The 27,994-nt window shown below is 41.0% G+C and overlaps 1 protein-coding gene across 3 annotated transcripts; it reads right to left on the reverse strand.

The window, feature by feature from the left end:
* Positions 1-3,129: 3,129 nt before the first annotated feature.
* Positions 3,130-27,855, reverse strand: ankrd52b (ankyrin repeat domain 52b). 3 transcript variants are annotated; one of them, XM_080423366.1, is made up of 28 exons: positions 27,693-27,855; positions 25,794-25,877; positions 25,105-25,183; positions 24,926-24,996; positions 23,313-23,513; positions 22,611-22,698; positions 21,266-21,408; positions 18,889-19,101; positions 17,479-17,557; positions 16,592-16,706; positions 16,097-16,179; positions 15,186-15,303; positions 14,792-14,860; positions 14,551-14,691; positions 14,357-14,416; positions 13,786-13,897; positions 12,416-12,487; positions 11,595-11,799; positions 10,657-10,744; positions 9,608-9,725; positions 8,675-8,894; positions 7,857-7,944; positions 7,655-7,738; positions 7,020-7,165; positions 6,554-6,636; positions 5,979-6,061; positions 4,058-4,149; positions 3,130-3,478 (listed from the first exon to the last, which is right to left on the reverse strand). In XM_080423366.1, exons 1-28 carry the CDS (start codon positions 27,717-27,719, stop codon positions 3,207-3,209), a joined length of 3,234 nt encoding a protein of 1,077 aa, XP_080279492.1. In that variant the 5' UTR covers positions 27,720-27,855; the 3' UTR covers positions 3,130-3,206. The 3 variants fall into 3 exon arrangements, with proteins under 3 accessions (XP_080279492.1, XP_080279493.1, XP_080279494.1); XM_080423367.1 differs by lacking the exon at positions 12,416-12,487; XM_080423368.1 differs by lacking the exon at positions 5,979-6,061 and having other exon boundaries at positions 3,345-3,478.
* Positions 27,856-27,994: the final 139 nt, after the last annotated feature.

Raw genomic sequence — 27,994 nt, forward strand, 5'->3', positions numbered from 1 at the left:
CTAGTACATCTGCAGACAGTGGTTGGAGGTTTGTCTCCCTACTGCATTGAGAAATGTAGACCCTGGCGACACCTACTGGTTGACAACTAGTACTGCCTAAAGCTCACAGCGCAATATGTCCCCTGACCAAGCGGGGGAAGACCTATTGGCAGTGGTAGAAATGTGTTCTCTCATCATGGTGGGGGAGACCCAGGCAGGCAAGCAGGCAGGCCGGGTAGGATATCCAAGTTATGCATTATAGCTTTAACATCAGTCTTTAAAGCGAGTTTCCCCAAACAATGGGTTGGGAGTTAAAGGTCATTTTCAAAAAAGTAGTGAAAACAGCAGATCAAGTCAAGCTAAAAGGTTTGGGAATCACTGCTTTAGAGAGCTTCTTAAACGTATATATTGTTGCTTATCTCCATAATGTTAACTTAACGTTTTTTTGTAAATTAATGCCCCTACTTGATCATACTACAGCGTCACACAAAAGCATCAAAAGTAGCAGATCTACAAGCTTTCGATGGATCTGCTACTTTTGCTATTTTTGAATTTGAATCCTGACAAGTAACAGTTTTGGACATATGAGGTTTCCACCCGACAGAGACGATGTCACATTTATCAATGGCATGAGACATCTGGTTAACCCCCCCCCCCCCCCCCCCACACACACACACGCTCATACATTTAAAATAAAATGAGCATAGAAGATGTGCCGTTCTCGTCCTGATCGCTACGTTGTGCTCATTCATGTAAACTTTCCTTTTCATTATTGTCGTTGCTGTCAAGGCAGAAACCTTGTATTATCCCATATTTTCAACTTTTGATGTTTTTTTTTTCTTTCCGAAAATTAATGCCCTGCTATGTGCGCTTGTACAGTATGTAGATCTGCTATTTTCACAATAAAATAATTAAATAAAATATTTAATAAAACATTCTACGGGAAGTGGTTAACAGTGTCTGTGGGTTTCATAAATACTGAACGAATGAAAGGTATTAACAAAGAGTTTGTGACTAAATAATAACAGCACTGGATGCATTGGAACACAAGGTTCATTTTTCCATTTCCTGAAAAATAACGGATTTGAACATACAAGGCTTCCAGCTGACATTGACAATATGCTTGCAGAGGTGTTGCCTCTCCTTCATCTTTCTGTACACTTTGACTATTTATTTCCTTACGTCTTCTCTCGACTACTTCAGCCTTATTTGAACCTTCCTTCAAGCTGAACCCCACATTAAAAAAAAATAAGCAAAACAAACTGAATCAGAATTCTGATTCTTACGTGAGGTCCGGGCGTGAAATATGGGCCGTTATATTGCAACTACAGTATATATAAACTGAAGCCATGTAGAGTCCCCTACACTTTGAGGTTAAAAGGTTCTCAACCGTTTGTGATTTGCGAACTTAATTAACCCATTCAATTCCGGAAACGCATCTGTGTCATTTTTTGATTTCTTTGGCTATTAAAAAATGGCAGATATACAAGCTCTTAACGCGGCACCGAGTGCCGCGTTAAGAGCTTGTAGATCTGCATTATTTTTTTTTAATCTTGAACATTTTGTTCAAATCTTTGAATATATATATTTTTTGGAAAAACATCTTTAACTAAAATCTTTGCTTCTGGGGGTCCCTGGAACAAAATATTTTGAGTTGGGGGTCCTTGTCATGAAAGAGTTTGAGAACCACTGATATTATAGCAACAAAAGTGTTTTAAAAAACTGGATTTAGGCGACATTTGTAGAATTGGCCAAATTGCACGACTTAAAAAAAAATAGCAGATCTATGAGCTTGTATATCTGCTATTTTTGAATAGCCAAAGAAATCTTAAAATGACACGGATGCGTTCCCGGTCTTCATGGATTAAGAAAACTAAGAAAATGAAACAAAACCTTTACTCATTATGACTTATTAGCTATTCCTGACGGTTAACACATGCAACTGAAACGATACCTAAATCAAACTGAAATGCACTGGTCAAGATCATGATGGTATAGGAGGAACTACTATGTTATTATTATGACATTATTATATATACCAACATCTCTTCAGCACCACGGGCAGGATTACAAAATAGACTAGAACTAGGCTCTTATTAATTGCATAATTAATACTTCTGACAGCACCACTCAAAGGGTTAAAGCTGCAACACACACAGCAACACATACACAGTAACGCATGCGCACAAACAAAACCCATGCGGAATCTAACACGCATCTGCACACGCACACAGACACACACACACACGTACTACACACACGCTCACACACCAGACTCCGACTGATATATCGATTTGGCCAACGTTTTATCGGTCATTATTTGACCTTTTCTTTTGACGACATTGGCGTCCTGATTTTTAAGCTTTCAAATTCAAATTAAAACGCTGATCTACAAGCACGCACACTGCATTGCAAAGCAACGCGTGCTTGTAGATTGGCTATTTTTGAAAGATTATGAATAGGACTTAAATAAAAAGGGTTAAATAAAGTTCGGCGTATGTGTATTTTATACTTTCTTGTTTGCTTGTTCTTTGTATAATTGTAATTTCTTATTTATTTGTTTGCCTATAAGTTAAATGTTCTCAAATATATTTTGTTAATAATAAAAAAGATAAAGTAAATTGATTTCAAGATTTTGCTATTTTTTGACAAAATACCGGTCAAAACATCAGTAATCGTTGGTCTAGGACTCGCTCAAAATCTGGCGTCGGTTCCGGCTCTATCTCACGCGCGCTTAAAAGTATTCTTCTTCTTGCCCTTGTGTGTTTAGACAGAGAGTGTCTAATGAGGTGATCTAGTTGGGTGTGTTTACTAACGGAAGACTAAAGCCCCGATTTATGCTCCGTCACGCGCGATGGCGTCGCGCCGCCGAGAACGGCCCCCAGAATTGTGAATTGCTTGTATGTCGGCTAATTCTCTGCGCGAAAAACAGAGTCGCGCGACGAAGCATGAATCAGGCTATTAACCCATTAATACCTGGAACGCATCTGTGTCACTTTTAGATTTCTTTAGGCTATTCAAAAATAGCAGATATACAAGCTCATAGCGCGGCACCGAGTGCCGCGCTATGAGCTTGTAGATCTGCTATTTTTGAAAAATCGTGAAAAAAATGTTTTTAATATTTTTTTCCGAAAAACTGTTAGGATTTAGATTTTTTTTAGAAGCGGCCTCAGGTCTTAATGGGTTAAAGAGGATAACAGGGGCTTGAATGGGGGGGGGGGGGGGTTTCACTCTGTGAGGCACCCGGTCGCACCCACAGCGCTGTGGTGGCCTTGAACATAGTCATGACGGTGCAGGCTACCGTTGGCCAGGGCCAGCGAGCCACAGGCGATGCCACAGTGTTTCAGGTTGGGGTTGAAATGGGAGGCCGTCGTCGTCGTCGCCGCCGCCGCCGAAGCCGTCATGGCGCCGGGGGGGAAAGGCCTCATGGTGGACAGGATCATGGCCAGACAGTCCGCCACGTCCTTGTTAGGGGCGCACGCCAAGGCTGGGGTGTGGCCTGCATTGGGGGACGAGACAAAGAAAGACAAGAGGCAAAACTCTTAGAAATGTCATTTTAACACACTTTTTCAAAGGTATAAAATGTTTTTAAAAAATCCTTTGAAAATAGCAGATCACATCGCGACGCGTTGTTGTGAGCTTGTAGATCGGCTATTTTCAAATAGCCAAAGTATATATAGGGCTGAGGTGGTTAATGTATGTTTAGAAATAAAATAAAGTTTAAAGTTTTCAAATAATTGTAGTGGAATAAAAAGTACAATATTTTCCTCTGAGATGTAGTGGAGTAAAAGTAAAAGTATTGAAAATTGGAAATACTCCAGTAAAGTAAAAGTACCTCAAAATTGTACTACAGTACTTAAATAAATACATATTTAGTTACTTTCCACCACTGATTTTTATTGCCGTCAACGTTTCGATCACTCAGTGATCTTCATCAGGACTATTATTTAAGTCCTGGTGAAGAGCATAGATCACTGTGAGATCGGAAAACGTTGACGGCAATAAAAAACTACAGCGGAGCTTTTGCAGCATCACCACCAGTCAGTGTGCAGATTTTATTTCTCCAGGGCTGACTTACCCTCGTCATCAACAGCCATTACAGCTGCTCCTCTGCTGAGCAACACCTGCACTACCGTTGCCAGACCATTTCTCGCTGCAATGTGAAGGGGCCTACAGGAGGACAAAAGGGGGGAAGAACATGGAAACAAAGATCTAAAACACTGAAGGGGAAATTACACAGTAACAATTCATGGCAGTATGTTATACCCACGGCTGTGAACAGTTAAAGGACAACTTCACCTTCATCTTCATATAAATGGTCCTCACTAATGCTCATGATAAAATCTACTCTGTCTGTGTCTCATAGGAGGGCTGTGGACAGTTCAGAAACCCGCCTACCAGCGACATCGTTAGGCAGGTTTCTATTAGCTTGGAATACCCATCGATGATGTCACTGGTAGGCGAGTTCCTGAACAGTCCACAGCCCTCCTCTGAGACACAGACTGAGTAGACAAAAATTGTGACATATTATAATGAGTATTAGTGACGACCAATTACATGGAGATATGCTGAAAATGGGTGAATCTCCGGCTAATCTAAAAGCCAAACAACCGAGATATTGGTGCACTGGTGGATTAGTACAGTATGCTAAGGTGGTTTATAATATCATGGGTTCAAATAAAAAAATCACAACCACAGTCATATTATGTTATGTCCCTTTTTCCTTCCCCATATGGTTTTGCCCTGTGGACTATCACACAGTAAAGCAGGAATAAGCAGGAATTACGGGAAGATATTGTCCTCCTAAAGTTACAAACCACTTGCATGTAACCGATAAAAGCTTGATCAAATGTAATGTAGAGTTCCCAGAAGAAAGATGATATTTATGTCAATATGCCAAACCTTTGCGCATGTGGCTGCTGCTACTGTAGATGCTTTTCTAGATACACAGCTGTTATATATGTGTGTATATAATATGTATGTGTATATATTATATATATATATGTTATGTTTGCTATTATAGTATATCCCCAGGGAGGTAACGGTATTCCTCATTTAATTGTTCTTGTATGTTACAGATGTAGGCAGTAGTTAAAATGTTCACCAATACACTAAACTAAATAATAGTCTTATGGCTCAGGAATACATAGCCTGAGAATCAAATTACAGTGGTATTTCTAACTAAAACCCTCTACTGTAGTGGTTCCCAAACTTTTTAGCTTTAGAAATTAGATGTTTGCCAGGGACCCAAACTAGTGAAAATAGCAGATCTACAGGCTCGTAGCTTGTAGATCTTGCTATTTTCACTACTTCTTAAAAGTTTATTATTTTTTTATTTATGGAAATTATTTGATTGTTTTTATTTATGAAATAAATAAAATTGAATTGTTTTTAATTGATTAATAAAAAAGTTTTTTGTTTAAACTTTTTTTTTAAATCGTTTGAAATATATATTTTTTTAAGTAGGAAACCCCCCAAAAAAGAAGCGATATTTACTCCCGACCCATAAAAATTGGCCCGTGACCCAAACATGGGTCTCGAAACAGTGCCTCTACTGTATATAGGGGTCGGCTCTGCTCTTTGTTAGGGAGGGACGAGTGGAGAAGAGATCCAGTAGAACTAAAAGACAATTCATTTTGTTTGGTTGAGCTCGGGTGTTGCGCTCTGAAAATAGCAGATCTACAAGATCACAACGTGTCGCGCTGCAGCATGCAACCAAGTGTAAAATCAGCCATTACGACGTCATCACGGCACTGCCAAAATACATTTTAGTCGACTAAATCAAATGTAGATTTAGTCAACTATAATCTTATGATATTTAGTCGACTAAAACTAGACAAAAACTAAAACATTTCAGATGACTAAAATATGACTAAAACTAGGTGGAATTTTATTCAAAAGACTATGACTAAAAGTAAATCAAAATTTGCTGTCAAAATCAACACTGGGTTAAAAGAAGGGAGTGCTTAAGTTTCATCGCAACTTTCACTTTCACTCACATTTGGAGAGCACTGTTTGTAGCATTTATGAGGGAAGAGTCACTGATCTCTCCTAGGATTAACAGCGCACACATCTCATGAGCCTGCAGAGTCAAATACATCCACAAGCTGTGGTTAAAACGTACATTCAACCAAGTAGCAGTCCATGGACTACTGGTGTCTAATGCTGACAAACACAAAATAACCCAGTAACCCCAATAAGGTACAATATATAGCTGGGCAATATAGCGATATTATATCAATATCATGTTATAACACTAGATATTGTGTCGGATTTTTTATATCGTAATATCGAAATTAGATTGACATGGCAAAAAGCGTTGTATTTTGCTGTTTTAATAACTCCCAGCCTTGTTTTATACTTTCAGCAACTGTGTCAAATATTGCCAAAATTAGCCGATCCACCAGCTAGCTCACAATGTGTTGTGAGCTGGTAGATCTGCATTTTTTTGTGCTATTTTTGACAATTTTGAGGTAATTGGTCACACATGTCATGATATTAATCGTCCATATGGCCCAGGCTTAAAGTCATGGCATCATGTCTATCAGAAGAACAAGTCTTCCTGTTATGTGACCTTCATGCAGGCTAGGTGAAGAGCCGTGTTATAGTTGGCGTCCAGCAGGGTCAGGTCTGGCTTGGCCTGGTGTAGCAAAATCTCTGAAATATAGAAAAACAAGACATTTCTCACAATAATAGTGCTTTTACATTGACATTTTAGACCATTTAGGTGACGTTTTCTAGCCAGAGTGACACAACAAGGACAGCATTGGGGTACAAACCATAGACCGTAACAATGTTACGACATTGGTTTCTATAGACCGTAAATTAAGCCTATTTCTCAGCTATTTCAAATCCGCCATCTTTCTATATCCGGTCCGAAATGCAACCGGAAATTAATGCTATTTGGCTGCAACTGCAGCAAGGGCAGGTAGAACCAGTACAAACCCTAGAAACATACTTTACTAGTCTGTAGAAACCACTTTGTCCATTCATTTTTACGGTCTATGGTATATACGCATATCCTAGATGTGATGTCTTACCAACAGCAGTGGTCTGTCCGCAGTCGGCCGCCACCATCAGAGCAGAGCGTCCAGCGTGGTCCACAGCGTTGACCTCGGCCCCCTCCACCAGGATCAGCTTCAGCCCAACAACACTCTCAGAGTACGCAGCTGCATGCAACGGTGTCCTAACATGACGGAAAAGATAACATCCTTGAATAACGGCCTTTTGTGTCAGAAAGGTAGCACATAATGTAAGTCAGTGGTTCTCAAACCTTTTTTAATTTCAAGGACCCCCAGTTTGGTATGCATTAGGCTACCCTTATGGGTCCAATTTTGGTTCCATTTGTACACTATCAGAGTTACAGACCTGTAAACGCCCATTTGGTTATTAACTATCAATAATTTAGCTGGGGACCCTCTGGAACCTCCCCGAGGACCCCTGGGGGTCTACGGACCGGACTTTGAGAACCACTGACATAAGTCACGATTATAAAACCGTTTAAACGGCATTCTCCCTCTTTGCAGTTGCTTGGTTCAATTCAAACAATACTGCATTATCTATCACATCAGTCATTTCATAACTCTAGTGCTGCATGAAAAAAAAGAGGGCTGCGTCTGTTAAACTTATTTTAATTGTTTGTTTCTATAATAATTCAACACAAGGCACCACCAACCTTCCTTTGGTATCTCTAATGTTAATCATCTGAGTCCCAAATGTCTCCACGAGGAACGTGGCGGCATCATCATGGCCATTCATTCTGCACACAAGGACAGAGTTAAAGCCGATTAACACAACAGCCTGCTTAAAAAATGACATTAATCGTAACCTCAGACAACTGATGATGATCTGCATTTCAGTCGCTTAGGGATACTCACAGAGCACAGTGCAACGGGGTGAAGGAATTTCCTTCCTGGATAGTGAATAGTTTGTTTTCAAGTAAAATGTGCAAACAGTCCTTGTGTCCTGAAAGATACAAATAAACATTTTTTCAATTTAACATCTAATCACCAATTTAGTACCAACACAAACTGACTGATTATCACTTAAACGTGTGTGTGTGTGTGTGTGTGTGTGTGTGTGTGTGTGTGTGTGTGTGTGTGTGTGTGTGTGTGTGTGTGTGTGTGTGTGTGTGTGTGTGTGTGTGTGTGTGTGTGTGTGTGTGTGTGTGTGTGTGTGTGTTTAGGACAGCCTACAACAGTGGTTCTCAACCTTTTCAGGCCATGACCCCCAAACTAATCAGATTTGAACTGGGGACCCCCCAAAATAATCAGATTTGAACTGGGGACCCCCACCCTGACAAGCACTTGGAAATCTAGGAGTTGAGGCATTACATTTTGTTTGACTCTGTTCCGAATAGCAGATCTACAAACACACAACGCCTCGCAAGCTTGTAGATCGGCTGTCGTTTACTTTTGATGCAGTAATGGTCTTTTTCTTTACTTTTCTTTGTATTATTATTTTTTAGGTATTAAAAATGTCTTAAAAGTCCTTAGATTGTCACTTCACTGTCATCTGGGGACCCCCCCCCCAAATCATCTGGGGGTCCCGACCCACAGGTTGAGAACCGCTGGCCTACAACATCTCTACTTTTATTGTTTTTATATGGTGTAAAAAACCTTTGCTACCAGCCTGTTTTGTTAAGCTTTCTAAAAAGTGAATGTGACTGGAATGCTTGTTGTCATGAATGTGTCACCATGGTAGGCAGCCCAGTGCGTCGGTGTGTAGCCACTGTAGTCCAGCATGGAGTCCAGGGCATCGGCTTTCATGGCAGCCGCTACCAAGCTGCGGAGGAGCTCTGTGTGGCCACGGGACGCGGCCAGGTGAAGCGGGGTTCTTCCACGGGAATCTCTGCACAGCGCCGAGGCTCCGTGCTCCAACAACGCAGACACACAACTCTCACTGCCTATCCCAGCCTGCAGTGGGAACCACAAGGAAATACATAGACAGGACATTAGAGCACATTCCCCATCGAAACATTGATCGAATGTAAACAGCACACGGTACAGTCAGACATCAAAGGGATAGTTCACCCACAAAATGACTTTTTTTCCTATCGATAACTCACCCCATGGAGCTTCATGATTTTTTAGTTTTTGTCACATTCTTAAGCCGATAATTTGATGAATTTGATGAATCTCCATTGAGTCTCTCTGACGGTCATCAAATTATTGGCTTAGGAATGCGATAAAAACGAAAGAAATCTCAAGGCTTCATGGGGTGTGTAATTGATAGAAAATACGATTTTTTTGGGGGGGTGAACTACTCCTTTAAGGCTAAAACAGGCTAAAAGTCCAGGACTTCATTGTGGTCCTATGTATTCAACTCATCAACATAGCATAAAAGATAACACAATAATACATGTCATCAACAAATAACAAAACACTATACTGTATGTACAAAGGAGAAAAGGGAAAAAAATCTGCAGTGATTGACACCTCCTTTCAACGGGAAATAGCATTTAACCTCCCCTTGTGGTCTCCTGATAAGATAGTTTTTCATCACACAGCCCAAGGGAAAACAATACGGGGTCTAAATAACACACACACACACACACACACACACACCTCGACTCATACAGAGTCACGCCGTAAAAGTGAGATTACGATGAACATGCCAACGCGCTCACCGCTCTGTGTAAGGCGGTGTGACCCTTCCTGTCCGAGGCGTCAGTTCTGGCTCCTTTCTCCAGCAGGATGTGAACACAGTCGGTGTGACTGCCCAGCGCTGCCAACATCAGTGCCGTCCTGCATGCAAACAAACAAACAAACAATGAGTCACTGTTCCACCTCAACCGGTAACCGGAAGGCTCACCCCAAAACACGCTCGCCCCCATTTTTTTTACACGGACCAGCGGTTCTTGTATCCTTGTATTTGTTTTACTGAGGATAAGGTTAGAAATAAGTTTAGATTTAGGCATAGTTTACTGAGGTTACGTTTAGGAATAAGGTCAGATTTAGGCATAGTTGATTGAGGTTACGTTTAGGAATACCAGGTGAATACCACCAGATTTGCCCCGGGGCGACTGTGTTTTTGGGCGAGCGTTTTGGTATTCCCTCAACCTCAAAAACTGGGCTGTTAAAGAGCAAATAAGACTGTTGAAGATTTTTATCAACCACTTGAATCCTAGCCGACCTCCAGAGTGCGTTGTGACGCGTTGTGAGCTTGCAGATTGGCTAATTTTGGCGAACATACTGTATTTGGTGTAGAGGGAAATTAGGAGGTGGCTTCGAATAGACTGCTCTGGAACTCCAAGCAATGAAGTATATACTGTAGGGTTTACACAGTAAGAGCTGTACAATTCACCGTTTTCACTTTTGGCCGTTTTCTTAAACCAGGAAAGCATCTGTGTAATTTTTTTGCGTTGGCTGTTCAAAAATAGCAGATCCACAAGCTCACAGCGAGCTTGTACATCTGCTATTGTTGAAAAAAAAAAATCTTAAAAATGTGAGAACTACTGATTTAGAAGGCATTTGTAGAATCGGGTACTGTTTTTTTTATACAGTATGCTTTTATCCCCAGTTCATTGCTTTTGCCGTGTATACCAATATGCCAACATTACTACCATCTAGTTGATATACATTTTAGAAGACGTGAAACATTGATAATTCCCTCCAGTAAAGTCTCTTATTTACATATCTATTACAAATAAGGACATAGAAAACGTGAGTGACTTACTGTCCGTGTACATCTGCACTGTCTATGACGTCAGCACTTTCCTCCCTGTTGACCAGTATGAGAAGACAGTCCATTTGGCCCTCGGCAGCTAGTTACAGGAAAAGGTCAAAGGTCAAATACTGATGTAATAACATTAAATAATAATGAATAATTAAGTAGTGAAAATAGCAAATCTACAAGCTCACAACGCGGCGCAAAGCTACGTTGTTGTGAGCTTGTAGATCTGCTATTTTCACTGGTTGGGGTCCCGGGCAATTTCCCTTTTGGGTCTTGAGCTAAAACGTGTGGGAACCACAATGGTCTACACAATGGTTCTCAAAGTGGGGTCCAGGGATCCCAAGGGGGGGGTTATAGGGGATCCCCAACACAATGAGGAACAGTTTAAACGTTTACTTATGGGCAGTTTTTGGAGGAAAAAAAAGGGTGACAAATGTTGACAAATATTCTCTTATGGAGATCCCTGGCCTCCATAAGAGAATATCTTTTCAAATGGGGGTAAGCGGCCAAATACAATACAAAATCTATTTGGGGGTCCCTGACATGCAAATATTTGAGAACCACTGCACTTATACACAGACAAACATAGGGCTGTCACGATAAAAAATTTAAGTTGACGATTAATTGTCACACACATAATTGCGATTAACGATTTAATTGTGTTTTTGGCATTGAAAATTGGAACATATGAATACATTTTTTATTTCTGTTCGTAATCAAAAGTTGCACAGGGTTGATATGACAAATAACTTAAATATACCACAAAGAAATGACTGACACATTAAATAATGTTATACTTTTGCAAAAATTGCGGAAATAGCTGATCTACAAGCTTACAACATGTCACAAAATGACACATGGCTTATGACAATTGTGACGATTATCTCAAATAATTGCGATTAGGCGATTATGTAATAGTTGTGACAGGCCCAGACACACACCTGCGACATGGAGCGGAGTCCACTTGCGTCTGTGCTCCTTGAGGACGCAGGAAGCGTTGTGTTTTAGCAGTACCTCCACACACTGGGAATAGCCCCTCTGAGCAGCCAGGTAGAGCGCCGTGCGCCCCGCCCACATGTCGCGCACGTCCAAATTCACTAAGGTCTCAGCCAGGACGGTCAACGCCTCGCAGTGACCATGATACGCCTTTTTTTTTTGTTTAAACAGGGGAAGAACACACATCACAACAAGGGGACAGACGTCTCATTAACCCATTTAGACCGATTCTAAAAAACGCCTTCTAAATCCTGACCTAAGTTTTCTGAAAAACTTCAAATATTTATTCAAAAATTTCAAAAAAATTATGTGGCTATATACTGTACATAGCAACAACAACCCCAAAGGGTTTCCCGGATTGAAAGGTATAGTTACGTATAGGGGTTCCCGGTCTAAATGGGTTAAGAGAGCGACTTCAATAATCTATATCACAATTTTTCATAAACCTTTGCCTTGATTACACAATTACCGTTCAGCGTTTTTCTTTTAAAGTATTATATATTGCTGTTAAGTATAATAGAGGGCTTAAGTGATTAGTCAGACTACACGATTTAGTCATATAAAAATAAAAATATTTAATAAATATGTAAATATGTTTTGTGTTGATTCAATATAAGACAAATAAAAAAAAATGAAAGAAAAAAAATGCTTCTCGATATTTAAGATTAAGTCGGATTATTGGTTTTAAATGTCGGTTTCGATATATTTTCGGTTAATTGCATAGCTGTATCATGAAATAAAAACGTATATCTTTTTTTGTACTTACAGCTAAGTGCAACGGACTGACTGGAACGTTGCTCTCAGCCTCTCCCAGACAGTTGAAGGACATCTCCAAGAGCTACAGTACAGCACGACAGCGAGGGTACAGACAAGTTCAATTAGGTGTACAGTACAAACACTCATACACAGTCACATCTCCAGTGTTGATTTAACTCTGAGATAGAAGTCTTCACAGACAGGTTTCCCCGAAGCAAAAACACCCGACAATACCCGATACCCGTACAGACTCGGGTTCAAGTTATTCTATACCATACGGTGATATGCAAGATACATATTGTACCCTGTGTATGTATTTGAGTAAATACACACATATGTTTTAATGGTCAGACTAGTAGATTGCATCATCACTGTCTGCTTGAAATGCTATATTAGGAATGATGAAACATGATGACACATAATGATATCTGGACATGTCACAATGACCAGCCAATGACCCTTATGTCTAAACGTCTGTCATTTAAATAGAGATGACAGGACAGACTGGACATATTAGGACTGTAACATGAATTGTGATGAGGGATGCAGGATGCTAATATTGAAACACCTTGTGATAAGAATAGATTTCACTATGTCTGCCTGATAGTATAAAATAGACCCTCCAGAAAAAAACGTGGGCAAAAATCCATGATTTTGCGGGCTAAAATCCTTGATTTTGCAATGAAACATGTGGGGGTTTTATGTGATTTTATGCGGAGAAATTGCAGGAAGTTGCGAAATATGCAGAAAGTTGGGGAAAATTCGAAAAGTTGCGAAATATGTGGGAATATGCAATAAGTTGGGAAATATGGGAAATATGCGATTATGCGCCCTTTTGAAAAAAAATACAGATAATCTACGCCATTTGGCTGATTATGCGATAAATTATGCGATCGCATAATCGTATTTTTCGGGAGGGTCTTATTAAAGCACCGATCAGGAACCACATGGGAGCTGATTGTGCTGCTTCTTCTGCCGCAACTTTGGCTGATGCTGCCTAGCTTCTCCTGCCTAAAAGTAATTCCTGCCGACTGCTCGTGCGTGTGCTAGATTAAACCTAGGATGTTGTAATGTATACTTCTTGCTGAATAAAACATGCAGACTGGTCTGTCATCCTAGTTTGGAGTGCCTAGCTCCTTTGAGAGATTCCACCACAATACAAAATAATTGATTACTGTAAATGACATATCATCATGTGATGAATGATGTGGTATGGGAATGGTACAGACTGGCATACTAGCCAATACCGATACCAGCGTTTTAGGCAGTATCCCCAGCTTTTCCGATACTGGTATCGGTATCGGAACAACTCTAGTACTATTCACAGTATTAACCCTGAAAACACAGGCATTTTACACAGACGGAGGAAAAGCTACTGACCAGTTCCAGGTATTGCTTGTTCCCATGAGCGGCTGCGTAGTGCACTGCACTGTAACCCCTGCCGTTCTTCAGAGTTGGGTTTGCCCCGTTATCCAGCAAGAACTCTAGACAACTACAGACACACAGACATACATGTACATGTTCATTTTCTTTTAGTCAAATGATATATTCCCTTTGCCCTGCTGCTGCTAGTTACCCAAATGGTTTCAAAATGGTTAATAAATGCCATAATATGCACCTTAATAGACTGTTTGGTACACACACTTTATATGATAAACTGTGAACTTTACTATGTTGTGTAGGTACATAGCACTTTATTTGAAGTGAGTTGAATGCATTGACTGCACATCTATAGGATTACAATATGTAAAATTGCATTGATTGCACATGTATTAGTCTAGTTTCTGATGTATATTTGTCATCCATCCATCCAGACATACAGACAGACAGAGAACACACTAGTTATTGATTCATGGCAACTCGATTCCTGTAGAGCTGCTCAACAATTTTCTTCGACAATCATGGCAAAGGAGAGATTTGGAACAGGTACAGACGACATTATGTGACTTACAGGAAAGCGTCCTTATCCCTCTCCTCACTGTGGTAGTTATCAGACTCGTGTTCATCCACTCTGTGGAAAAAGAAAACAATCAAGCTTTCCAAATTATATTTTGATCAGGCTTGTGTGAGCTCGCATGGACACACATTGACCAGCTTTCAAATTCACTGGTTTTCTTCGTCAACGTAATTGTGTGTCTCTCGTACCGACGGAAGGCGTGTGAAGCAGCAGCGTAGTGCAGGGGGCTGCAGCCGGTCAGGTCCGTCTCGTTGACCTCAGCACCGGCTCGAACCAGCGCCGTCGTACATTGGCTGTTCCCATTGGCCGCGGCGTAGTGTAACGGAACCCTGCGACACAGAATGCGGGACGTACTGTAAGCCAACTGTAGCGCTCAGTAAACCGTGGCTTAATAAGTCTTAGGCTTTGCAGAAACAAAAGACCACTCACCTTCCCAGGTCGTCCTTCGTACTCAAGTCAGAACCACTGCTCAGCAGCAAGTTGAGACATTCGACATTTCTGCCATGAAGAAACAGATATAAGAGTTTAACTAATAGGCTAAGCCCCTCCCGTTTACAGTGATGGTGAATGCTGTCAGTACATATTTAAAGATGCAATCCATAAGTTTTATGTCCCACCCGAGATTCAAACCATGATGTGGGACACCACATCAGTCAAATAAATTCTGGATTGCAGCTTTAATTGTACGAAGCATATGAATCTATGTGACCAGTAACTCGCCTTTAATCTTTGAGAATGTTGCTAAAAAAAATCAAGTCATTCATTCAGAGTGTGTGTGTGTCTGTGTCTGTGTGTGTGAGTGTGAGTGTGAGTATTGATTTACCCTCCAGAGGCTGCGGCATGCAGGCAGGTCCTCCCCAGGTCGTCTGGGAGGTTTATATCAAATTTGGCTGACAGCATGTGAGCAGTGCGGGGAGGCGACACAATACTGTACAACTGACCTGAGACATACAGAAATACAGCATGTGAAGACACATTTTCAGTCCTAACATGTAGCTGGGAGGGAAATCAGGGAATTCGTCATCATGATTGTGCACATGATTGTGCATTTTCACTTGGTGAAATTGCCAGAAGCTTAAAATGCCTATAAGCGGGGAGGGAATTTTGTATGTTATTTAGCATACCCAATAGTAACAGAATCCAATCTATCAATCCATTCTATCAAACATCTCTTCTATCAATTATTTGGGGTTTCAACCATACCCTATACCTATCTAATATTGGATTCATTGCAAACAGACCACTAGGGGGCAAGCCCAACTCGTTTGCGATGGTTTTTGAAAACCGTATGCACATACCTAATACCATGCCAAAAATCAAAGACTTGTCACCAGGTGCACGATTTTTATGAATTCCCTCCCAGCAACTGAGTTCCAATGGTAGAATATTTTGACTTTCTGGAGGAACATGATGCTTTGTTGTAACTGTTTGACTGGAGAAAAACATAATCCAGTTGCATTAAACCTCTGATTCTCTTTTTAATTTCAAGGACCCCCCGTTTGATATGCAGATTAGGGCCATGGACCCCCATTTGATTAAACAATCTACACTTTAATATCCTCAATGTTAATTTAACCCTGAGAGTATCATTTGTAACCCTCTCAGAGTTACAGATCCGTAACGTCCTAACAATCAATCATTTAGCTTCTACGGGGACCCTCCGGACCCCCTCAAGGACCCCTGGGGGTCCCCAGACCCCAGGTTGAGAACCAGAGCATTAAACAGACAACTCACCTGAGGAAAGCAACTTGCGGCAACAGTCTGGAAACCCGTACAGGACAGCCAGGTGCAGAGGAAGCATGCCACGAATCCCTTGCCTTGAAGAAGACATTTTTTTAAATGATTAATTTGATTAATTCATAAAAGTATTAATCAAACCATTCATTAAGCCGATTCTACAGATATCTTCTGAATCCAAAGTTTTTTTAAAATATATGTTTCTATATCAGTGGTTCTCAAACTTTTTCCATGTCAAGAACCCCCAAAGTTATATTTATTTGGCCGCGGAAACCCATCTCAAGATACGTTTTGTTCCAGGGACCTCCAGAAGCAAAGATATGAGTTAAAATTGTTTGCCATTTTCAGAAATCTCTATGGGGAAAATGAATGAGTTTTATATCTGTGGCACCACAAAATGGCCGCCACTGCTATGCCCTACAGGGGTATGCTAAAATATCTGGAGCCTGACAGAGGGGAATAAAATAAATAAAGGGAGTGAGACAGGTTTACCTGGCTGTGTCAGCACCGTTTGTCATCAGAGTGCTGATCAACAGCTCATGACCGTACTTAGCAGCAACGTGAAGAGGAGTATTACCATACTTATCAACACAGTCAATCTCTGCGCCTGGAAGCCAAAAGGAGATGAAAGGAAACGGAGACACAAGTCGTTAAGTGCTTTGATGTTTCACATACCGCTCATAGGTCGGTTTGCAGTGAGAGAGAGATAAAGTACTGGGGCACACGGGTGTTCTGATATGCCTATGGGCAATATTCCAGGAGTACTGGCACTATCAGTCGTGTTCACACACACTTAGGGCACATATTTGATATCCGCTGCTAGGTGATGTCTCTCAACTGTATACAGAGAGACTGCGCTTCTATATCTGCTGCTATTTATATCCACTGCAAATGTTTCTCTACTGAGCATTTCTGCCTCATTTTATTTCTATTTTTGACCATGCACATCATGCATATTTGACATTATATATTTGACATTGTGCATTCATGATATCTGACTTTTCTTCCCTTGTTTCTTTCTGTATTCTTATAACTCTGCTTGAAACTGCAAAACGTTTGGAGCTTATACAAAAACAAAGAATTTCACCCACTCATATACACCTGTAAACTAGTGAAGTGATAATAAAGTTGAAGTTGGGTTGAAGTTACTGGACAGTGGACACTCATCATTACAATTTGTAACTCCCCTTTCAGGTCAGTTTACATTGTCTGAAGGATTGGACAGCCTATATGATAATTGTACACTGGTTATTGCAGGTATCAAATGGAACGAATAAGTCAGCTTTTCACAATCAGACGTGAGACGTGCATTAAAAAGGGGGCATTTAGAAGGTTATGTGTATTTCCTTAGTTGTTTGTGGTGCTTGCATTAGTATTACCATTTTGGATAAGGATCTGGGAACGAGTGAAGCGCCCATGGAGAGCGGCCATATGCAAAGGGCTCTTCCCTTCCGTACTCTGTTAGAAAGAGGACATGCAAACACAACATTTCTTCTAAGTCAAATGAAAGGTGCAGCTTCATCGAACACAAAACAACAAGACAGGGTCTAATAAAAGCGTGGTTTCCCTGTGGATCTCTGACATCGTGTTGATGATGTCATATTAACATTTTAATATGGATCCAAATGGTGAATCTGAGATTATGAATTTAAAAGAAAAATCACTATGTGTGAAACATTTTCAGGGATTGACTTTCTTTACCTACTGGCAGCATGCCATGTACAACAAAAATATGTAAGCTGATCAGTCCTGTGGTTTGGGAGATTAGCCACGGACACGCACACAGACAGACAGACAGACAGACAGACAGACAGACAGACGGACACACGAACGCTCATCTAGATGGCTCACCCCATAGCAGTGTTGTCGCCTAAAACTATGATGAAAAATGTCTGTTGACTACGTTTTTTCACTTACGAAAACAAAATAAAAACTAAACTATGACGACTAGAATATACTGACAACAAATAAAAACTAGACTAAAATGTTTGGGAGGGACTAGTGGAGAAGCGATCCAGTAGGACTTAAAGGGGTAGTTCACCCCCAAAATAACTTTTTTTCTATTGATTACTGACCATCTGGAGCCTTGAATTCATAGATATTTTTTTGTTTTTGTCACATTCCTAAGCCAATAATTTGATTATAATAAATGTGTCCCCATTGATTCCGGTAGGAGACACAAATGCATTTGTGTCTCCTACCGGAATCAATGGGGCTACATTTATTTTAATCAAATAATAAAGGAAGGAATGCGACAAAAACAAATAAATATCCATGAATTCAAGGCTCCATGGGGTGAGTAATCAATAGAAAAAAAGTTATTTGGGGGGTGAACTACCCCTTTAAGACAAGTCATCAAGGGTGCGCGGCGGGTGTCACAGACCGAAAATAGTTGATCTACAAGCATTGCGACACGTTGTGAGCTTGTAGATCGGCATGCAGTTAAGTGAAAATCATTTCAACACCATCACGGCCGCCAACAATACATTTTAGATCAAATTCTAAATCAACTGTAGATTTAGTCGACTAAAATCTTATGATATTTAGTCGACTAAAACTAGACTAAAAGTAAAAAAATTCAGGTGACTAAAATATGACTAAAACAAAACAGAATTTTATTCAAAAGACTATGACTAAAACAAATAAAAAATTGCTGTCAAAATCAACACTGCCCCTTAGGCGTCATGCCGTAAAAAAATAAACAGAAAATGTACCTTTATGCATTATGCTCAAAGATTTTACCCTAAAACGTCCTCGTACGTTGCGTTACATTTACAAACATCCTTCACCTGTGTGTTTACGTCTGCACCGTTGTTGACCAGCAGTTCCAGACAGAGAGCTCCGTTGGTGGAGATGGCGGCCAGATGCACCGGCGTGTAGCCATGGTCGTTGGGCTGGCTTACGTTGGCACCGCGGTTCACCAGCTCACAGGCCACGGCGTCCTGTCCCATGTAGCAGGCCATGTGGAGCGCCGTGTTCCCAAAGCCGTTGGGCTCATCAATCTGCAGGGGGAGGGGGGGGCAGAGGAGGAAAGGATTTAACCATTGTGAACCTGCGTCTATGTTATGGGATTTTTTTTCAATTTCTTCCCGAATTTGTTTTAGAAAAATGGTGAAAATATCAGATCTACACGCTCACAGCGTGTCACGTTGCAACATGTTGTGAGCTTGTAGGGGCTGTTTTTGCAGGTTTTTTTAATAGGGCTTAACCCATTCAATCCGGGAATGCATCCGTGCCATTTAAAGATTTCTTTGGGTATTCAAAAATAGCAGATCTACAAGCTCATAGCGTGGCACCAAGTGCCGCGCTATGAGCTTGTAGATGTGCTATTTTTTTAACAATCTTGAAAATGTGTGCAAATCTTTGAATATATATATTTTTTTAAAGCGAACATTTGTAACTCAAATCTTTGCTTCTGGGGGGGGGTCCCTGGAACAAAACATTTTGAGAAGGGGGTCCGCGGCCAAATACGTATCTAAAAATGTATAAAAAAATTCTAAATCCTTTTCCATGTCAAGGACCCCCAAAATTATATGTATTTGGCGGGGGACCCCCATCTCAAAATATGTTGTTCCAGGGACCCCCGAGAAGCATAGATCAGAGTTAAAATATTCACTTTAAAACATATATTATATATTTCAAAGATTTGCTAAAATTTCTCACGAATTTTAAAAAAATAGCCAAATAAATCATAAAATGACACAGATGCGTTCCCGATCTTTATGGATTAAGTGGTTAAAGAGTGGTGCAAAGATAACATGTGTGCTGGATTTTGGACCGAGTCAAGAGCAGACTGATGAAATTTGCATACGTCAACATTTAAGAAAGTGTTGTACAGAAGGAAATCTCATCTATGAGTGCTTCCTTCTGCAGCAAGATATACAGTTTAGTTGGCGAGCGTATTTTGGTAGAAAATAGTTCTCAATGTAACCATTCACGAGGTCTGCGGATTATCGTAAGTATAACCACGTCATGATTCCTGGACAGAGATGTTACTGTTGAGTCTATTTTAGAACCAGACGTTGAACTCGACAACACATTGAAACAATGAACTCGATTGTACCGGGGTGACAGCAGATATCTGCATGTGCATGCATGGCAGAAATCCCACACAATCTAACGCTGAAAATACATCTGGATTAACAGCAATCCGGTTTTATATTTTGCATGAACCTCCCCTTTAATAGTATGCAAATGATAATTTACAATAAATACATTTGTGTCTAGATGGAAAATTGTCTTGCGTAGCCAGCCGATTGGAGATCTCTGCCTATTGCCTCTACTGAGACGTCTGGTGACATCTAAATTGAATTTAATGTCTAAAACTGCATGGAAACAATTTAGAAAAAAATATATATATAAAAATAATAATGTCTGAATAAAAGCGACTTTAGGGCGGTCCTTCATATTGGAATGGTGATCATCATCATCATCTGTTTAAAGTCCGCTTTCCAGGCACCACTGGGTTGGACTGGAATTCTCGCTATGACTTTCTTCCACCGGGAACGGTCCGCGGCCATCTCATTGCACACAAGGTACTTGTTGTTTGTCGTGTCTTATGTTTGATTACGATGTTTCACTTACAACTTGTTTATTATTTTAGGTGAGAACCTTGTATAAGCCCTATATGGGTTTCCTTTCTCACCTGCACTTATTTCTGTGTTTTTTTATTGTGCGAACAAATAAATAAAAATAAATCAAATCAAATGGTCGATGCCGAGTGCTTTCATGTCAGCCAACACGGTCGTCTGCCAGGTCTTCTTAGGCCGGTCAGTGGGTCTTGTCCCCTCCAAGTTAATCGACATTACTTTCTTCACCCAATCATTATCTTCCTTCCTTATTACGTGTCCGTACCATCGCAGTCTGCCTCTCCTCACCACAACCAATATGGCCTCCACTCCCATCTTCTGTCTCAGCTCTGCACTGGTCTTTCGAGCTGAGGCAGAAGATGGGAGTAGAGTAGAAACGGGAGCGGAGGCCATTATGATTTGTTTCCAAAGCAATGGAAGTAGGTTTGTCTGCGGCTGTTTTCTCCACTGTTCTAGCCACTACATTAATTTAGATGTCATCCATATTGCTAACAGGGGGAGATCTTCGACCGCTTGGAACGCAAGACTATACAGAAAATGATTTTCCGAATCCAAGTAGGAACTAGGTCCACTTTACCTCGACCCCCAGCTTCAAGAGATACTTGACCGCCTCCAACTCGCCACTCGCAGCTGCAGCGTGGAGCGGAGCGTACCCTTGTTTGTCCTTGCACGCCACATCGGCACTGTGAGACACCAGCAGCTTCATGACATCCACGTGTCCTGAGAAGACATTTGCATGTATTTAGTAATATTAGTGCAGGCTTCATAAATAATATTCTTGGAAATACATTCAAAATATTCATACAAATGCAAGAAAACATAGCAAACAGCAGGAAAAAACGTTGGCGTTACAGCTTTAAGGCAGTGTGAGAGTGACCTGATTTCCAGGTATATTGCTGTGTTCACAGCTCAACCTACAAACTTGTCTCCTACAGTACATGCAATTATGTCACAGCCATCCAATACAAATTTGCAGTGGTGGAAGAAGTACACACACACACACACACACACACACACACACACACGCACACACATGCGCGCGCACGGCCAGAGCCGTCCCCCGTCGCGAACACACACTCACGGATCCCATAGGTTGGGGGGCTGTAACCATGACTACAGTCCCATCGGCCGAGGAGAACTCAGAATGTCCGTTGTTTACAGCAACAGAGGTGGGGACATAGATTGGTGAAGCAATAGGAAGCCACGCACAAATCCGGGCGGCTGTGTTTGGGTCCGCCCTTCAAGACCATGGATTGAGCTCGTAGCCTCAGGCTAGCCCAACACTGGCTTCCTCACGGTGTGCATATGCTAATGATCAATGGCCATGTGCAAGTGCAGAGCAATGAGGAGAACCAAGCAAGAATGACTGATGACTGACTGACATGACTGACTGACATTTCTAAAATTATTATTATTATATGTATTATAAAAGTATATTTTGTTATAAAAAATTTAATGATTGGCCTATCGAGTTGACCGACGGCATCCAAACCGGCATAAATTCCGTGTGATTATGCATTTAGGGCATGACACAAGATAAGATAAGTTAACACTACTGTATCTTACTGTACCTGTAGTATTTGGCTTAAAGTATTAAATTACCTACTTAGAATGACACATAATTACTGCTCCCAAAGAGATGCAAGGGGCATGACTCTGAGCAGCTGTTCCCATTTCCTTAAATCCCTGTGGTCTTAAGTACTGTACACATAATCTACTTGGCAGCATGTAGTGCATTACTGGAAAAGACTCTCTAAACAGCAGTAGTATCTGGGCTATAGATAGGAGATCCTGAAAAGCCACCTTTACATCAACATGGCTTTTCGTGTTTTGCATAGATGCTGCAATACAACATTACTTACTATGAAAATACTGATAAATATCTATTATTCATATATGATTGGTTCTGAAGTACGACCTACCGAGGTATGCAGCCCAGTGGATCGGCTGCCTTTCCTTCTTATCACTGGCATTCAGGTTGGCCCCTTTGTTCAGAAGCAACTTCACCATCTGTGGAAAAACGGTGGGGTAAATAATGACATAAATGCATGTGACCTGGCTTTCACATTAAACTAATATTTTTCTAATTGATGCATTAATGGACTAAATAGTAATTTAAAGCCCTGTTTAGACGACTAACCTGTCTAATAATGGTACTTCATTAAGTTACATAAAATGTTGAAAATGCAACGCGGAGTCATACACAACCACTATGGTTGCAAATACCGAAAAAAATAAAGAAAATAGAGTTTTCAACCAAAAACAAAAAAGTGGTACACGTGGTCAAAATATTCTCCAAAACAGTGCGCTTAGCGCCGTTTGTAAAAAAGCAACATTAAAACAATTTGAACCGAAATACCCGTTACACCAACCTACTTAACTCATTCACTGCCAGGCTTATTTCAAGCTAGTTGATCCATATGCCAAAGGCATTTTGGGTCAAACGGAGAAAAAAAATTCTCCGTTTACATTTTAACATTGAAGTGGATGGAGAAATAACTTTTTGAAAATCGTAAAAAAAATTTTTTTTTTTTTTTTTTTTTTTTAGGAGACGTCAAAAGACGTCATTGGCACTATATGAGTTAAATGCAGCCGATGCTATTGAATGAAACCTTATGGCTTACCTCTGCATGGCCGCTGAGCGCGGCGTGATGCAGGGCTGTCCTTCCTGACCTATCCGCAGCATTCACACTGCTCAGGTGGGGTATCAGGGCCTCGGCGCAGGACGTAGCCCAGTTAGAAGCTGCCACGTGTAATGGAGTGTTCCAGAATTTGTCCCTCGTGTTGACCTCTGCTCCCTGCTTTACCAACAACCCCACAGCCTTCTGAGAGACACAAGACATAGAAATATTACGATCACATACTTTCAACCAGTGTTGCCAGATTCTGTGAGAGAAACAAGCAACCAGGTCTAGGAAAACCAGCCCAAAAGAAGCGACTATGGGCCACATGAGCACTTTAACATATACATCAGCTATTTGAAAATAGCAGATCTACATGCTCACAACGCGTCGTGAGCTTGTAGATCGGCTATTTTCAAATAAAATCTAGCAGGGAAATTATAATAAGCAGATCTGGCAACCCTGCTTTCAAACCCAAGTCTACAACTGCAGTTACCTGTTGTCACGAGTATTTGAAGGCCATGTCTATGACATCCGTAGTATAGGGAGAGCGCATATATTCAGCCCCTCAAACCGGGGAACCTTAAATCAATGCGCACGTTCGTCGTGCACGCCCATTCATGCACATGTATACGCACTATAGGTGCTGCATACAGGCAACGACTGATTGACATACAACAGTGTCAGCGTTTAATTCAGACACGCAATGCATTCGTTCATGTTCTCTTATTGGTTAGGTGTGCATGTTTACATGAAAAGAATATGATAAACGTCTATGCAACCACTGAAAACAACGCTTGTTAATGTTTTAGAGATATTCGTCAGGACTCGGGACACGCAGCTTGAAAATCGGGACAATCCCGGCCAAACCGGGACGCCTGGGCCCGGACCGCTGGCATAGCGGTCCGGGTACCTAGGCTCCAAAGTAACCTGACAGCGCGTTGCGGGTTTGAGTCCCAAATCCCGACAGCCTTTGCTGCATGTCACTCCCCAGCTCTCTCCCCATTTCCTTTCAACCTACTATCCTATTAATAAAGGCATAAAAAGACCCCAAAAAATCACACCCAGTGTGAAGTGAGCGGTGTTATTTAGAAACAACAGTGGTCATCACAGTGATGGAAGCTCACTTAAAAAAAAGAAGTAATTTTTTGAAGTGCGTGGTGCTATTTATAGGTTATTAATTTCATCATGCGTCTCGCTAGCCAATCAAAGCAAAGTGTCTGAATAGAGTCAGCCAATCACGGTACAGCGAAAAGGGTGTGAATAGAGTCAGCCAATCACAGTACAGGGAAAGACAAATTCTCACGACGGTCTTTTCACGACGGTCCCAACCCCACTTATAGGAGCGGCTACACCGCTCAAAAAACTAAAAACGTCTGGTCACCCTACCGTAGTATGACGTCAGTACCCGTTGTCACAGTATTTGGAGGCTAGTCTACTGTATGACATTAGACAACACAGATACGCAGAGACTACGGCGGCACAAAGGTTGGGCAGTCTGTGAAGCTACTCAGTGTGGAACTCCATATTTGAGCAAGAGCGAAGGACAGATACGAAGAGAAGTATTCCGAGAAGTAATTAATTGCACCATGTTTTGAATGACATTCTACGGGTACCTCGTTTCGTGAGGCAGCTGCTCGATGCAGGGGAGTCATCTGGCATTGGTCCTTAGCATTGACACTTGCACCTGTGAGAGACAGCAATAAGGCAAAACCATTTAACATTCACTTACAAAACTGTGTAGCTAGAAATAGGTTTGCTATTCGCAACAAAGTGTTTTCAATAAGTTATTTACCAGAAGTGATGAGGAGGTCCATGATTTGGACATTGCCCAAACAAGCAGCAGCATGCAGGGGGGTGCGGCATTCTTGGTCCTGTGAGTAAGGAGGACAGATTAGAACATCAAGTGAGAAACCTCGCCAAATGTAGCCCTGGTTCTGATCGGTACCAAATCATTTTGAAAACAGAGGAATACAGTAATTACAACATGGTTGTAGTACTTTAAACCCTCCTTTTTTTTAGTAGTAGTCTTCCATTTTAAATTAAAAAAGAAACAACTTCACTAAATATGTTAGCACTATTTGTTTTTTCCCTTCACATATAGCATAATTAATTCACTTGCTTTGGGGTTAGTAACTGGCCATGTTGGAACATTTACATGGGAGCAATGAGCTTTTCACAATCATGCATGCATAGGATTAATGAAATCAAATGCTACAGAAAATCTTGATAACAGGCCTAATAAATTCAACTATTTTGATTCAATGTCACTAATTCAACAAAGAATGTGTTTTGTTTTAATGCAAAATCTCAGGGATAGTTCTAATTGTTATGGCAATTTGAAATTCAGCTACAATTGACATTTAGAAAAGATACAAACATATCAGTACGTTTATTAAGCTTGCGATGTTTGACTAAATGTGTTTTATATACAGCTTGAAACGTGATAAAATTGTATTTGCAGTATGTACAGAACAGAATTACCAGTGTATTGACATCTTCATTATGGTGCAGCAAAAACTTGACATCCTCAACATTCCGGCTGAATATTGCCTGGACCAATGGAGACTGAAAGAGAGGTACGTATTATTAACAAACATGCATAAGACACATAAGTATGAACAGCGTTCAAGTGATATTTTGGGGGGGGTTTAAGTGAAAGTGAAAGTGGTTAAGTCTGTCTGTCTGTGGATTTTATTGGTCATAGACTACAATATATTCAGAGAAGTCAACAAAAGTGTTATGTCCAAAATGCAGAGTGTGTAGATCGGGGCCGTCTGGAGGGACGATGCACACTAACTTTTTTAGATTTCCTATTTTTAACTGTCTTATAAAAGCCTGCGGTTGTGAATATGCTGCTGGTGTAGCAGCAGAGTATAGATCTGCCTGAAGCCCAAAAGCCCAAGTATCTCCCCTGGCCAAGGAGGGAGGGCTTCCCTCTTGTCCTAGTGGTAAATGTTTGGTTTCCCATGTGGGAGACCCTGGTGGGTTGGGTTTGTCTGTCTCTCGGGTGTTACATTGGTGCTGTCTGCCCTGACCCGGATCGGGTTTCCCGGTGGGGTGGGGTGTGGTGGGAGTTGGCGGGTCAAAGAGGGGTGAATGTAGCACTGTGTAGCTCGGCCTGAAGCCCAAAAGCCTAATATCTCTCTGGCCAAGGGGGGGGGGGGGGGGGGGGGATTCCCTCTTGACCTAGTAGCAGGAGACCTGGGTTCGACTCTTTTAGTCTTGGGTCTGTCTTCTACGCTGGCATAAGCATATTAAAAGCCACACAAAATGTTAATGTACAGGCATCCATCTATTTATTTTGGAACAACTACATTTGAGAGTCATGTCCGGGAAACATGGTCTGTTCTCCAGAAAGCTCTCTATCTTCAAAACATTTATTATCACAGCAAAGATTTATTATCTCTGTTTAAGGGGAGGTCTCGTTTTACGGAAGGCAGGGGTATAAATGTCAAATGTCTCCTGGGCACAAGATGTTCCTGTGACTGAGAGTGCAAAGCAAATTCATGCTCAATACATTACATATTTTGTATAAAGTTGCTGTGTGTCAATAACTCAATAATAAGCAGTTCTATACTCATCTCAACAACAACTTTATTCTAACATAATATGTTCATCAAATCTAGGTTTTTCTATATCTGGGCTGCGAACTGACCCTGATAGAAATAAAAGTCACATCATTAGACATGTCAACAGTGACCACACAGATAATGTTAGACACACACAGTAATGTAACCATGGTGGGAGGAGGTGTCACACCAACAGGGATAGAGAGAGACTCACTCAAAACCCACTGAAAGCAATAAGAAATAAAGTGTGGTGTAAGGTTTTTAGACCACGTAGTAACAGTTACATTACAGCTACATAGTAGCTGTAATGTAACTGTTACTACAGCTACATAGTAGCTGTAGTAACAGTTACAATACAGCTACATAATAGCTGTAGTAACAGTAGTAACAGTTACAATACAGCTACATAGTAGCTGTAGTAACAGTTACAATACAGCTACATAGTAGCTGTAGTAACAGTTACAATACAGCTACATAGTAGCTGTAGTAACAGTTACAATACAGCTACATAGTAGCTGTAGTAACAGTTACAATACAGCTACATAGTAGCTGTAGTAACAGTTACAATACAGCTACATAGTAGCTGTAGTAACAGTTACAATACAGCTACATAATAGCTGTATTAATTACGTTTTACATTACAGCTATTATGTAGCTGTAATGTAACTGTAAAGTTACCTTTACAGTTGTAAAGGTACTATGTAGCTGTAATGTAACTGTTACTACAGCTAGAAACAGTTACAAAATTACAGCTACATAGTAGCCAGCAGAATAACAGCTGTGCTGTGCACGGTAGTGTCGTCATCCTCACCTGCTCTGTGATGTCTAGTATTCCCATTTCACAATCACCCAGGAAGCTCTTTCATTAGGACTGACTGACTGAAAGAGTAACGTTATATCTGACACTAGCTCGTAGACATTCTTAAAAAAATATTAGCTAGTGGTTTAGCTCGCTTAGCTATCTGTCTCCAGCCAGCTTTACTAACATATCGCGAGAAAAACGCGGAGCAAAGAGCGCTTAGGAGGAGGGGAAGAGACAGAGACGTCACGGCCACGGTCACAGTAGCTGTGGAAAGCCTGGTTCCTATTCATTGTTCAATGCTCTGATCCGGT

The sequence above is a fragment of the Gymnoscopelus braueri genome, assembly GCF_963280865.1.
Source record: "Gymnoscopelus braueri genome assembly, chromosome: 3".
Lineage (NCBI taxonomy): Eukaryota > Metazoa > Chordata > Actinopteri > Myctophiformes > Myctophidae > Gymnoscopelus > Gymnoscopelus braueri.